We start from the raw sequence: 15,420 nt of genomic DNA on the forward strand, positions 1-15,420 counted from the left end.
CATGCTAAAAAGATATACATATTACTCTTTAAAAAAAATTATAGAGGACATAGTATTAAATTTATGCATTATATTAATTTATACTATATTATTAAGTTTAAGACAATTAGAATAACTAATTTTTGAAATCATTGTCTGTTTTTATATATTAATAAAATATTAAAATTTCAATGTAATCAAATAAAATATTTGTTTCTCAACGATTAGAGAAGACATTGTAGTAAATTTATGCATTATAGAACTGTATTCTTATGTTTCTAACTTTCAAGCTTCATCACTCAATGTGGGGTTAAAAGAAGGAAAATTAAATATTTTGTGTTTAAAATAATTTTTCTTAAATAATTATAATAAGATTTTAAGGAAAAAGCTTTTTATCATATGAAAAATATTCACACATTTATCTTATTTATTATTATTATATGCAATTAAGTCCATATCTGTCATTATTTTGTGTTACCATGAAATAATCTGAACACATCAGTCTTCATTTTGGTTTAAATTCCGATGAAACATATCTTGAGCTTTGGGATAACAGTCTTCTCAAACTAACCAATCGTCTGGAATTTTCGATCTTTTCATCTCGTCTCTTTGCTTCAACAATGGTGGCAACGGTCTTGTCAAATTCCCCCATCCTCAAATTTCATGCTGAGCTAGTGCCAAAATTCGGTCGACACAGTTTCTTGTCAAGGACTTTCACTATAAAAAGAGATCCCTTCATCTTTAAACTCCATTCACAAAAGTCCCTTTTTCCAGTAAAGGCTTTGTCTTCTGCTTCATCGATGATGGCCAGCAAAACTGAGCCAATGATTGCACCCTATAATGTTTTGATAACTGGTTCTACCAAAGGTCGGGTCGTCTTCTTTTTTGTTTGTTTATGAAGCAGGACACTTCTTAGTTTTGCTTGTTTCTGTTTCATTTTTCAATTTTTTGCTTTATCTGCCCATTTTGAGTAGTATCATCACTGTAATGAATCATTTCATTGAATAGTATAAACAATGTGCCTGCTGCCTTAGCTTCTTGATTATATTTCATGGTTTGCGCTTATGAAACTGTTCAACATGTTGGAGTCACGGTTTTAAAGAATGATGTGATATATACAAATGCCATATCCTACCGAATATCCCCGAGCAGTTATAGGCTGGTTTGCAAACCCCTCATCCATTGTACACAAAAGATCAAATATTGATGACAATAAAGTAGGTACCCAACAAGTCCAACTGAATAAGAACAAAAAGACAATCAATGAGTTTTGTAAGTAGTTCTTACACAGATACAAAAGATTAAGCAGGTTACATGTTCCGAAAGACCGATTTTTGTAACTACACAATGGTCTTAATTTAGAGCTCAACTATTTAACTCAAAAGTTCTTAGATCCTCCTGCAACTTCTCTCCAATATATTGTAGTTTTAATACCTTTCAATTCTAAGTGTTGCTACTGGTTGGCTGTTATAAAACTTGTTTTAGAAGTTTATCTGATGGCAATCTATTTTTGAAGAAATGTACTATCTAAAAAATTTCTCAATAAATTCCCCCTTAATTATTATCCTAGAACCCTGAAGTAATTGTTTCAACACTTTTTTGCAACTTGCAATAGTTGATGAAGAAACTACCCTCTGTATAAAAGGGTGTTTTATCAATAAAGTGTATGACGCGATAATGGCTTTATTTGTCATATATATGTTTATCTTCTTAATCCTATAAACATGTTTATGCACCTTTAGTTCTTTTATACTTATGGTTGGAAATGTCTCAACCTCATCTTTGCATTTCAGGAATAGGGTATGCACTTGCAAGAGAATTCTTAAAAGCTGGTGACAATGTCGTGATATGTTCCAGATCAGGTAAATTGATGGTTTTCTTTAACTTGACAACATATTTCTTTAGAAAAACTTAACATATGCTGGCTCCAAATTTTGATAAAATGTATTAATTGACCTGGATAATTTTGGGGCAATTTAGTCTCCAACAAAAGCTTCATATGGCTCCGTTAAGAGAACTAATTGAGGCATACTTCTCTGGAAATTAAACATGAACAATCTAAGTCCAGTTGAGAGAAGTAACTGTTAGTTGGATGTTGTGTTGCTCCTTTCCATATGCAATATAAATTCACTCATGCCCATCCTTTTTTTCCTGTAACCATTACTATCCTATCCCAAGCCTGTTATCTTTTTAAAAACTCAATACTTTTTCAAAAGACACTCGGATTACTTACCCATAAGAATCAAAATAGTACTCATTTTATTATTTAGGTTGCCCGTGTCTATCTATTTTATATGAAATATCCTTTTGAGAAGATTTGGAATCTGATAAAAGTTAACAATGCTGAAAACTTTCTTAATCGATAATTACCCTTCAGAAACTTGATTACTAATAAGAAAAACCACTTTTATGAGACCCTCTGGAAATCTTTGTCTTGGTCTACTGCAGAAACATTATTCTACTCTTTTTTCTAAACACTCACTTTAAAATATTTTGACGTGCTTAATGATTTCAGATGATCGAGTGAAATCTGCTCTTGAAACATTGAAAATTGAATCAGGGAAGCAGCATCTGTGGGTACCTCCTTGACAACTTTTCATGCTTATTATTAATTTTTTTTCCCTGCCTTGGTTACTTCCTGGAAAAACTTATTCAGACACACGAAAGAAATCAATTGGAAAGGAATAATCAGAGACATACAAAAACCTACTCCGCTACTCTGAAATTTGTATCTTTGAAATTGTGTATGCCAGGCTTGTTGTTTATGTCATTGACCCTCCTTATGCAGGGTACCACATGTGATGTTAGAGAGGGGCATGATGTGAGGAAACTAGTTGCTTTTGCAAAGGAACACCTCAAATACATTGATATATGGGTACATGATTTACAATTCATGTCTTAACCACAACCTCATTAAAAATTTCTGTGGTGTCACGTCAGGACGTTAATATGCCTTTCTTTGCCTCATTAAAATTCTTGAGAATTATCAGTGGTGGTCATAATTTTATAAGTTGCTAAGAAGTACTTGTAATGAAGTATTTTACTTGGAGACCTGGGCATTATTGTTATTATTTGAAGGACCATTGATTAGCTCCTCTGAGTTATTGCTTTACAATAGTTTTATCTTCATCTTTTGCTAGAGTGATTGATATTCAGATTCCAGTATCTGTTCTGTATTACCCCATCTTCATAATGATGCAGATAAATAATGCAGGATCGAATGCCTATAGTTACAAACCATTGGTAGAGGCATCTGATGAAGATTTAATGTGAGTTGTAGTTATACTTTTTCAGTTTTTAGGTAAGGATTTGCTTTTTATATCTGCTTTACCCTCTTTGCAGTGAAGTTGTATCCACAAATACCCTTGGTTTGATGATATGTTGTCGAGAGGTAAACATCATTTGTTCATCACCATTTTCCCTGTAAACAGATGGACTTACCTAATGCATGATAATTCTAGGCAATAAAGATGATGCAAACACAGACTCGAGGAGGACATGTCTTTAATATTGATGGAGCCGGATCTGATGGACGACCAACTCCAAGGTAGAATTTGTTTTGTTTTGTTTTTTGTGTTTTGGGGCTCATTAACTTCTCTTGATTTGCTTGACAATTTCTGTGATTGCATAATTGTAAAATTTTTACTCTGAAAGAATATGTCTTATGATTTGAATTCTCGGGGCTTACATTCACATTCCAATGCTATGATTTTGGAACTTACATTATCCAGTGATTGCTTTTTGGCTCCTTATTTTCTTGATAACTGATCGTGTGTCCGTTTTAACAATTTCTTTTTCTTGTCTCTCAGATTTGCTGCCTATGGAGCTACTAAACGTAGTGTGGTTCATCTGACAAAATCACTACAAGTGTGTGCGGAATTCAAATGAATGTTGTTAGCTATATATGATTTTGCAAATACAGACATTCTGAAAGATGCGTGTATTTACTGACTTTCCATTCTTGAGCATTCGTTTTAATCTTCACCTCACAACTAAACGCTAAATTGGGAATTTTCTAGCACTTGCCTTACTCGGACATTGTATTTCTTACCTATCAAATTTTCACATCTTCTACCGTCTTATGGACTGCAAAAAATTTTATCTGTTCTTTCCTTTTTCTCGGAAGAAATCTTGTTTGAACTTGGTTCTGTGCATTTTCAGCTGCATATTTGGTGAAGTCATCGCAAACATTATGGTGTGCAAGTAACAAATTTCATTTCTTCTCTCCCACAGGCAGAGTTGAGGATGCAGGATGTCAATAATGTTGTCGTCCATAATCTTTCGGTACAATGTACATCTTTTTATTTGCTTATATAATAGAAACTCCATCAGTAAAAGCATATAGGAGCATTACACACTTCTCAAGGTTCTTGCACCCAGAACTTTAACAGGACCTGAATTTAAAGATGCTAAAACTCTACTAGAAATCCAAATCCATTTTTCCATTCACTCCAAACGTAATCTAAAGTAGGGATAGGCAAGAACCTGAAGAACCAAACCAAACCGCATATTTGATTTGTTTTTAACCATTCGGATCGAGTCTGAAAAATTAACCAACCCGAAAAAAATGTTTGGTTCAAAATTTAGATAAAAAAAACCCAAACAAACCAATTTTGTAAACATAAAAATGTATATGATAGACTTTGTTAAAAACTTAATTTACTATGATATTGTCAATTATAAAAATATTTTATTTGATTTTAATTTATATACATAAATATTTAATGCACGTTATAGCACATTCATTTGTCTATCCACTGTTCTCTGTATCCCAAAATTCCTGTTTGTAACACAAAAGCTTATAACATTCTCCGCGGTATCGGAAAACAATACCTGTGAACATTATAAATCATGGTTCATTTCTATTATTCATTCTGTGCAGCCAGGAATGGTGACAACAGATCTTCTCATGTCTGGTGCAAACACGAAGCAGGTGGGATTACTTTATTTTGAATCTTGGACTATTATTTGTCTGGCAATCTTGATCTTTGAGGAAGTGGTGGATAATATCATTTATAGATCTTACTATCGATCGACTTCTGCATATTTCAGGCGAAGTTCTTCATCAATGTGTTGGCTGAACCATCTGAAGTGGTGAGTTATCATTTAAGCCTTGTTTTCACGACCTTCCCTTTGGAATACAAATTTTTGCTCAGCCCCGATTCATCCTTCTGTATGTCTCTTCCCTGTTGAAAATCTCCTTTCATTGTGAAGTAAAGAGATCACCATCCCACGCGTATACTTTGCCAAACTCTTACCAGGTGGCTGAGTACCTTGTCCCAAACATTCGGTCTGTTCCATCTAACGGGTCAACAAAGCCAACGTACATACGTTTTCTTACAGGACTGAAAGCTTACTCTCAGATATTCTCAGTTAAGATACACAATATATGTACTTGTCAATTTATTCTAGCTTTGATTCAAAATATAACTATCTTTTCGTTTCATTTGGTACACAGAGACTTGCTTTTGGTGCCAGGAGGAATAGATATATTCTTGAAGATTAACATGTACTGATTTGAGAGACAAAATCAATGAGAAAGTTCATGGTACATTTTTTTGTTCTTTTTGTTCAGAATGAAGAAATTGTTGTTTCCTCGCACGTTCCAAATCTATATCCATATATTTATTCTATAATCTATTCTATGTAATTACTATATTAAAAAAATTAAATATAACATGAAATTTAGTAAGATGATTTTTTTACAATTATAAAATATTAAATTTTAAACATATTCTACAAAACTAAATACGTATTAGAGTTTAATATGTTAAATGACAATTTTGAAATTACGAAAAAGATTTCATCAGAAATTGTTATTATTCAACCTTCTTGCTTAAAGTTAATTTTTTAGTTGCTTAAACTTAAATATTGATTCCATCTTTTTAATTTATCATGTTATTCAAATATATAATAATTATCACAATTCATAAATCCTCAAATATCAAAATAAATTAAATGCCTTCATATTATTCTAATTAATTCCTTTTATTTTGAATTTCTTATTTAGTTTGAACTGTAAAAAATTGTCAATTCGGTTTTCGCATAAATTAAAGTTCCCCACATAACATGCACTCCTAGGGTTGATGTTTAATCTGTTTATTTAGTTTTTTTAAAAGTCCTTAAGAGCCAATGATGCAGCTCAATAAATAATTACAAGGAATAAAAAATGGCAAAAACTTGTATGAGATGGTCTCACAGGTCGTATTTTGTGAGACGGATATCTTATTTGGGTCATCCATGAAAAAGAATTACTTTTTATGCTAAGAATATTACTTTTATTGTGAATATCGATAGGGTTGGCCCGTTTCACAGATAAAGATTTGTGAGACCGTCTCACAAGAGACCTACTCATAAAAATGATACACAATGCAACATTTATAGCAACCAAAAGAAATCATCATGAATCCGATTCTCCGAACCAATATTTTCTCGATCGAGCATGTCGTACATGATCTAGTACAGTTTATTTAGATGATGTGGCTTACATTCTACTATATTAAGCCTGATAGTTTTACCTAGAACGGTTGCGGAGTTCTCCATAAAAAAAATAAAAAAAGAAAAAGAAAAAAAGAGCCTATAATTTTGATTTAAATCCCTATTTTTTTTACATAAACACCTATGCTATATTATTAACAATAATTTTCATAAATGTGGTATCTAAGGACCATTCACCCGCAAAAAGCACTGCCCTTTTGCTGATATATATAATTCAGAATATAATATTATTTCAATTATGAATAACAAATTGCCTTCCATAGAGATGTTTGTTTTCAGGTTAAAAATGTCTAACAAACCCATTTTTCTCTTCAATTATCAATATAAGTTTTATGGGCAAAACTACGAATTGATCAGAAAGTTTTGAGTTGTTTATATTGTATTTTTTTTTATGGCATATTTTGAGTTTCTCTAAAATCCACTTTAATGTGAAATACAGCAGTCTGCAAATTGACGTGGGAATGGAATTACATGTAATATATAAAGAGGGAATCTTTTGTAATATAATAATAATGATGATGGGAATATTAAATGTTTTATATTTTTATGATCACAATAATAATGTCAAAAGGCAAAAAGTGCAAAAAAAACCACTAATAGTTCGATTAAAAAAAACACTAATTGTTCTCCCCAACAACGAATGAATAATAAAAATTAATTGGTAATTCGGCAGCCAATCAATTAGCTTAATAGTAAAATTATTAGTTTCCCAAAATTTAAATTTCAAACTTGAATTACATCATGTGTGAGCAACTGATAATCACCATCTCAAATTCAACAATTTATTCGATAAAAATTGAACATGTGACCTTCACTCTGGTGCTTTGCAAATTGAATGTTCGTTATTATTTTAAAAGCTATAGATAAACGTCTATGTACACAAACAATGGTCTTGTTTATGCTACTAACATAGATAATGTCTTTATCCACTTTACATATAACATATGTACTGAATGGATAAATTATGATCACTTATTCAACCATGATATATAGATAAATGATCATGATTCATCACTCTAACACATTGAATAGATAACATTACCCGTATAGATATCATCTACCTGGCCAAAATAAAAAGAACTGAAACAAAAATGTTACCAATAATAAGTACATGCAAAAAGCAAACTCTGTACTTTCCCAAAACAAAGACTATATATTTAAATGGAAGAAACATTAATAAATGTACAATTACATCCTCTGTAGCAAGACAAAACAAGCTAATACACTATCTCTATCTTCTTTCATAGTATAGCAAATAAACTAGACATGGCAAGCTGGAGGAAATTTCTGCAGTGGCCTAAAGAATCGGACAAACTTTACATAAACAAAGGGAATCCACCCAAAAAATAAAAAACCATGTGAGCGTGACATCTACCTAGTTGACTGACCAATTATCGAGTTCATCTCTATTTGTGCGACATGTGATTCCCTTGAAATTTCAACTTTCTCGGCTTCTCTCGCGATTTGAATGTCACCGGGTCTGTAATTCTGAATGAATATTTTAATGACGAAACGAGGCAGCAATGCTCCTATCATGATCCCAACCAAACATACCCAAAACAATTTAGTCTTGGCAATGGTAAAGAAGGCCCTGCAGAAGTATTGACAAGAAAAATAAAGCTCACATTGCAATTTCCAGGCAATGCAAAGATATACAAGGATCAAGACTTACAAAACTGATGATAGACGCTTATTAGTGCAAGATATGTAGAACTTCGTAAACCATTTACTTATATAATATTATATTAAAAAAAAGGTTGGAAATATTTGAAAGAACGATTGCATATAAAGGAACAAAAAATAGCTTGGTAGAGCTTAAAAGCGCTTTTAAACCATCATGCCTAAAATATTACCCCCTACTCGAGCCTTTTTTAAAAGCATTTAAAAAAGCCAAACTTAGCAAGTTAGATACAGAAATATTTAGCTTAAAAAGGAATGATTTGACTTGAAAACTCTTGATAAAGTCTTGTTTAAAACTATAGCCCGAATGTACTTGACATATATGAATTTATTTACTTAATAAAGGATATAATCAAACTAATGAATTGCAGGACATAACGAACATAAGTTCATGTGAAATCTAATATTTATAATAAAAACGATCAAAAGATGGGATAAGCAATCTTACCAATAGCCAGGAAGGAATGGCAGGCTGTCGATAATAAGGACACAAATGAAAGTAGCAGCAATAGATCCCCAAATGGTGGCATGAGTTATCCAATACCACCGAATGACGTCCATGGCTAAATGTATGTTAACAATTATTACAACGGCAAGAGTCCAAAGATCTCCCATGCTTGAACCGTCCACGTCGCTTTTCCAATACGCGAGCAGAGGCACGAAGAAGGCAGCTATGCTTTGCCATAAAGTGTCCAACATTGTTACCCAAAATAATTTTCCGTTGTAGCTTTCTCGTCTTTGTCCAGCCCCATAAAGTTGAGGATACTTCAACAGAGTGGTTCTACTTAAATCCTTGTCAAGAATTCCCACAACTATTGTGGGCAAAGCTGTGTATATTATCGAATATAACATACTGCTCCAATCAGTAATGGCAGTCGTCAAAGTGAAACCTGTGAAGAGCACATACCTGGGAGAAACATGGGGTGCACGTGTCAGTTTTTTAAAGACACAAGGTGTAAGGCCGTGAGCATGCTCACTGCCAAACAAGGCAAGTCAGAATAAGGTATTATAACATACAAAGAACTAGCAGCAACTATCAAGCTGCAGCCTTAGCTAGGCAAGTCAGAATAAGTTATTATAACATGCAAAGAACTAGCAGCAACTATCAAGCTGCAGCCTTAGCTAGAGTCTAGACGCAGAGTTACACCAAATCCTCAACTATGATATTTTTCCAGCCTTAAATCTGTTTACTTCTATCCTAATAGTTTCAGTATACGATTCAAACTGTATACGTATATTTAACCTCATTATTTTTAATAATCTAATAATTGAGGCACTTATCTCCATTAAAAGTCAAAACAGAAACAAAAAAGGGTAGCAGCATGAGCATCACAACCATAGATATCCTGTTACTAATGCTTCTATGATGGAAAAAAGACCACCAAAAACACCAATCACCAAACTTGTATTATGAATTTAAAAAACAATTATATATTAATCGGTTAGAAAATATATTTAATATCAGATGAGAAGAGCAATTGAAAAAAAAAGTTAACTGAATAACGCATTATAAACTTCAAAACTGCTGCCTCTTTGAGCATTCAGGCTCACCAAAAATCATGAATCAAGATCATGGATGTGGTGTTAGAACAATTATAATCATTCACTTTGATCTTTATAACACAGAATGTATAGGAAATATAAGCAACTTCAACCTAGTAAATCATACTTACCAGAATAAGACAAAAACAAAAACAGCATTCCTGTAGAAATTGTACAATATCATGTAGCTCATCCGCTGATAATTCCAATGTCCATGTACCAGTAACAATGGGACCAGAAATCTGAATTGACCCATTGCAAAATCTGATGCCATGACAGCTTGCCGACCCTCCTGTCCGCTAATCCCAATTCCCACATCCGCCATTTGGATCATTGAAACGTCATTTGCACCTAAAAGCGCACACAGAAAAAATTATAAACATTCATCCCACAAGTCGGCAAAATGACATAACACATTATGTCAAGTTAAAATGATGCTCACCATCACCAATGGCAAGGGTCATGTCATCAGTTCTATTTTTAATTAAGGCAACAATTCCAGCCTTTTGCAATGGAGCCACCCGACAACATAAAACCACAGTACATTTGCTCGCTAATTCAAAAAGCTGCAAACAAATCAAAATAAATAAATTAAAGAACTTTGGCATAACATAGCAGAGGGAGATAGAAAGAGAGATCGAGGGGGAACTTGATGTAGCCTCTGCATGCATACCTGTATTTCAAGTTCAGTATCCAGAACATATACAAGGCTCGTCCCATCAATAATTAAAGCAAGTTGACTTCCTCCAGCTCCAGAACCCCTGTGTTTGGGGTCAGAACCAATTTTGAGCTTTTTACACATTAATAAGGCATCTTCTAAGCTCTTTCTACACGTGTCTTTCGAATTGTTGTTGATCACTATCCGAGTCATATTACTCGTCAAGAGCTTAGAAGAGTACCCAATAGAAATTGCTGTTTCCTGTTTGTCTCCGGTCAAAACCCACACCTTGATACCAGCCATTCTTAATAACTCGATTGCTTCTGGCACGCCTTGCTGCAATTTGTCTTCGATCCCTGATGCACCTAATATGCTAAGATGGTTTTCAATATTGTTAGCAACTTTACGAAGTAAAGCTGCCCTCCCAATCAAGGCAGTACTTGCCAACTCGTAAGATGAATGCCATTGTTCGAACTCGGATGCAGACAAATCCCGTAATCCAATAACAAGTGTTCTCAAGCCCCTCGAGGAATACGAGTGCAAATGAGATTCAGTAGATTTCACCATGTTCGAGTTCACAGATTTATCTATGATGCTGAACATGGATGTATCAGCACCTTTTACTAACACCTTTACTGTCTGATCGGGAGATCCTAATATTACAGACATCCTCTTCCGATCACTGTCAAACTCATGCATACCCAAGACATTGAATCTGCGGCATGAATTGATCAGAATTCAGATGATCAATACATCTGCTTCAAATGTTCAAAATAATAATAATAAAATGCAAAAGAAAATCAGACAAAACAGTTGCAAGAAAAAGTCGTAACTATAAAACTCAACAAATTAGATATGTGATACTAGATGAAGCTCTCCGCAACAGGTTAGATAGCAAAAAACAGCCGCGAGCTATAAACAAAAATCGAGAAGTAAGCAAAACATGAAACACAATTTATCTGAAAAATCTTCTCAAATTGAAAAGGGCAAATACCAAACCTGCATTAAGAAATATGTTATTCCAAGGGGTAGGTAACAAGTACAAGAGCAGATCCATGTTCATTGTATTATAGAAAAAGTATATATTCAAAGAACTAATGTACTTAAAGGTAGCAATTAGAACCTCCTCCATATTAAAATTACTCTATTAATGAACATATAGAAACTTCGCGATGAGTGCTATCATAGCATAAATAATGCATAAGTTCTATATAATTTTCGAAGACAGTGTACTGAGGCTTCTCCGATTGTAAAGTAAGGATAGTGTTATGATCAAATTAAGTGAAGCAACTAGTATCGATAAGATGGAAATTGTAACAAAATAACAACTGATGCAAATGAAGGTTATTTTGAGGTACCTTTGCCTTTCCCCTTGAATGTCGATAACTATGTGCCCAGAAGTTCTTTCAATAAGCATAAATCCATAAGATGCAGCAGCATAGACTAATGCCTGTTCATCAGGAGACTCCCCTTGGTATTCAATTAACTTAACTGAAGGATCAGACGTCTCCATGGTTAGAGGCACGATGGTGTTACAAGCCGCCAATGCCACAAAAAAGTCATGAACATGTCTGCCCTCATACGTGTGTTTGTTTTTTGATAGTTTGAGGAGTTCCGGATCAATACGTACTTTCATCTTTGGCTTCAAAAATATGCCTTCTACTTGAACCAAATAAATACCGAACAAGTAATGGGTTAGTATGACATTTAACTGGCATTATTATAATAAAGAACCTTCTTGTGGAATAAAAAGAAAAAGGATATTGCAGTTATTATACCTTGAACCGAATATCCTACATTCTCATCTTCACCTTCGCCACTGGCATTCCCATTGCTGTAGTCTACTCCCCCAATGCTTGCACACTGAAATTCCATCTTATTCTCTGTGAGCGTACCAGTTTTGTCAGAGAAAACATATTTTATCTGTCCCAAATCTTCATTTATATTCAAAGCCCTACACTGAAATCTTGAATTCGATGACTTGTCAAGCATCCTATTGTCTCGTATCATAAAATAAGCCTGGCCAACACGGACAAGCTCCATGGATATGTACAAGGATATAGGAATCATAATTTGGAACACAATAACTGACATGAGCAACGCAAAGAATATCTCCAAGCCCCAACCATCATATTTATAATCCTTGACTTTAGGTCCCGAATAGTCCTTTTTTCGATAAAATTGCATTAGATCCAACTCATCTTTGTGGTTTCTCAACCAAACACCTTGAAGAATACACACTATGGCGCACAGAGTAACAAGAAAAATCGAAAGGTATATTATCTCGCGGTTCATTCGTGTCTCAAGACTACTTCTCTTGGATGGAGCTCCGGAGTTGTTGAGCATCGCTTTGGTCTCTTTGCCAGCATAAACCGCAACTCCAAGCGCCCAATCCGTATTCTTCAACTCGCATCCCCGTAAAACTATATTCGACGGCCCAAGTGATATACGTTTTCCATCGATATCCATGTTTGCTTGGAAACCATAAATATTCCTATTTGGTTTTTCACATTTGATCAACCCAGTAAACTTCCCCTCCCCAGGTCTTTTCATCTGGGTTTCTTGCTTAGCATACCGGGTTTTCAAATTTGACTCCCCGTCTAAGTTGGTAGTCTGTAAGTAAGCAACTCCAGTAGACTCACTCGTAGAGAGCAGTACCATGTCACAAGGAATACTTTCATTACCTGAAACCTTTATTATCTCACCTGTCCGTATATCCTTCCATTTTTTCTGCTCAAACTGTCCATTTGCATACACTAAGGCCAATCGGTTATTCTCAATCTTGTCTGATCGGTGTCGCCTATAATCCTCGTATGCATCCTTGACAGCTGTCACTAACAGCACAAACGCTAATGGCAGAATCGACGCTTCCCTACCAAACACTGCCAGCTGGGGAAGCTGATTGAGAATTGCAATCACAAGAAAGTATACGTAAGCAACTCTATGGAATTGCTCGAACAAATTCCTGGGCAAGAAAGTAATGACAGAGTATTTCCCTGTCCTGATCGAGTTCCCAGCAAATTTAAACTTCTCATTTGTTTTCTCAGGATCATTTACATAGATAAATCTTGAATCCTCATCGTTCATCTCTTTATAAGAGGTGCTTAACCCTTCAGAATCTCCCCTTGACCCGTGTCTCATGGGCTTCAAGTCTAGCTCACTGGAGCTCAGCTCCCTGACAGAGCGTCCACCGGATGCTTTTGACTGGATAGAAGAAATACTTCGTCGAGAAGACGAATTTCGTATAAAGTCAGGAGCTTGGTGAGGATACTCATTTATTTCAGTCTGGGATTTTGAATCCATCTTAGAATAAGTTTAGGGGTTTGCAGAATTGGTTTCAAATATCAACAAAAAACAAGAAATAGGAAAGGTCTTTGTTTCTGAGGTTTAAATCATCGACGAGCCCTGCTTTAACACCATGATCCAAAGATGAAAGCCCCCTTCAGTATCTCACAAATAAAAGATGTAAAATTTATATCCGAAAAACCTAAATTAAGACCCCAAAAAAATCAAAAAAATACAACAAAAAACACTAAACTCGAAAGTCTGGAAATCCAGATGAAAATGACAAACCCGATGACAGAAATATGGTGGTTCCAACCAAAACTCCGCCGATCAAATTACACAACTTCCAACCCAATATAAGAAAAAAAAACACCTCAACCAAAAGCCAAGAAAGCTTCCCTTAAATATCCTGTGATTTACTGAATTCCTGAACCAAAACTCGACAATATCACAAAAAGATCTCGTTGACCCAAAGAAACGGGACAATAAAGAGTACCCAAAATATATAATACTCAACTGAATATTATGTACGGTTAAAGCTGAGCTCTAGTATTGAATCAAGTTCGTACACAAGAACCCAAAAGCCAGTGTGGGGAAGAAGAGGATCACAATTCGTCCCATAATTTGGTTTGATAAAATTTGAAAAGGACGCGTCATCAATGTTTCTTGCAAGCAAGAAGGAATGAAAGAAAGAAAAAAGGACAGAATATTCAAATGTCAAATTCCTCAAACAGTGGCAATAATAAAGATCTAGCCAGAAGGGGCGGCGAACTTTGCAAGAAACTGGAAAGGGAGGGAAACGAGAAGAGAAGAGTCAGAATGGGGTGGCTACAGCCAATATGGAATAATGACTTTCTTTATGAGTTCATATATCCCATTGATCAATCTTGAAATGGTAAATGGCATTTAGTGGTAGCAGTTTTGTAATAATTATATCGCGACTGATTGGAAATTTGGACACTGAAAGATTAAATGAACGTTGTTAGCTCTTGCGTATGTGTAGCTGTTGTGCTTTGACATTTGTGCGATGTTCTAGAAGCACGTTCCATGTATATATACATATATACACACACATATACATACATTTCGTGTATTATATCCATATATATTTATTGAAATATCCATTCTGGATTATGGATTACAATAAACTGAATTTATTTGTATTTTATAATGATATGTTTATAAGAAAAAATAAAATTATGAATTTTTTTATTCATAAGCTGAATATAAATTAATAGATTTTAATTTGTGATAATTATTTTTTTAAAAAAATATTATTGTTATAAAATTTGAAAGTAAATTTGATGATTTATTAATTTTTAAACATTTTTTATCGAGTGATGACTGATTACAAAAATTATAGTTTTCAAAAAAATATTAAAAATTATATAACGATTCCAACTTGGATTGAACCCGTCAGATTTCGATACGAGACCATCGATGCGGGACGAAACGAGTCTAGAAATGAAACGAGGAATTTGGCCAAACTGGCTTTGTGTCATCCTTATTCCGGATGCATTCATAAATGTGTAGACTGCAAGTTTATGTATAGTAGTGATTGTTCCAACTTTTAGCTTGTAATAAATGAAACGTCATTTTGGATTCCAGAGTGAAGTTGTAAATCTGGTGTTTATAAAAAATAAAAAATAAAAAATAAAAAATAAAAAAATTAAATAAATAAATAAATAAAAATTATATTTGGATATGGATCCATTGTCATGATTTCAAATAAAAAATAACAGAAAAAATTGAATTATTATTATATAGTATATAAAAAT

At 33.9% G+C, this 15,420-nt stretch overlaps 2 protein-coding genes across 3 annotated transcripts; one reads left to right on the plus strand and one right to left on the minus strand.

Annotated features, from left to right (window-relative positions):
* Positions 1-461: 461 nt before the first annotated feature.
* On the plus strand, positions 462-5,543 carry LOC140970543 (chlorophyll(ide) b reductase NOL, chloroplastic). Of its 2 annotated transcripts, none has more exons than XR_012174149.1 (13): positions 462-846; positions 1,773-1,841; positions 2,495-2,556; positions 2,768-2,854; positions 3,181-3,248; positions 3,322-3,370; positions 3,441-3,526; positions 3,789-3,846; positions 4,213-4,270; positions 4,862-4,912; positions 5,032-5,073; positions 5,241-5,351; positions 5,438-5,543. XR_012174149.1 is itself a non-coding variant. In XM_073432332.1 (13 exons), exons 1-13 carry the CDS (start codon positions 600-602, stop codon positions 5,483-5,485), a joined length of 1,029 nt encoding a protein of 342 aa, XP_073288433.1. In that variant the 5' UTR covers positions 462-599; the 3' UTR covers positions 5,486-5,543. The 2 variants fall into 2 exon arrangements, 1 of the variants encoding a protein (XP_073288433.1); XM_073432332.1 differs by having other exon boundaries at positions 4,213-4,263.
* A 2,067-nt stretch (positions 5,544-7,610) lies between these two features.
* LOC140970553 (phospholipid-transporting ATPase 1) lies at positions 7,611-14,568 on the minus strand. The gene is made up of 7 exons (XM_073432347.1): positions 12,136-14,568; positions 11,716-12,019; positions 10,373-11,072; positions 10,142-10,265; positions 9,831-10,050; positions 8,606-9,064; positions 7,611-8,068 (listed from the first exon to the last, which is right to left on the minus strand). Exons 1-7 carry the CDS (start codon positions 13,658-13,660, stop codon positions 7,849-7,851), a joined length of 3,552 nt encoding a protein of 1,183 aa, XP_073288448.1. The 5' UTR covers positions 13,661-14,568; the 3' UTR covers positions 7,611-7,848.
* Positions 14,569-15,420: the final 852 nt, after the last annotated feature.

This window comes from Primulina huaijiensis, chromosome 2 (assembly GCF_012295235.1).
Source record: "Primulina huaijiensis isolate GDHJ02 chromosome 2, ASM1229523v2, whole genome shotgun sequence".
In the NCBI taxonomy this organism is placed as follows: Eukaryota; Viridiplantae; Streptophyta; class Magnoliopsida; order Lamiales; family Gesneriaceae; genus Primulina; species Primulina huaijiensis.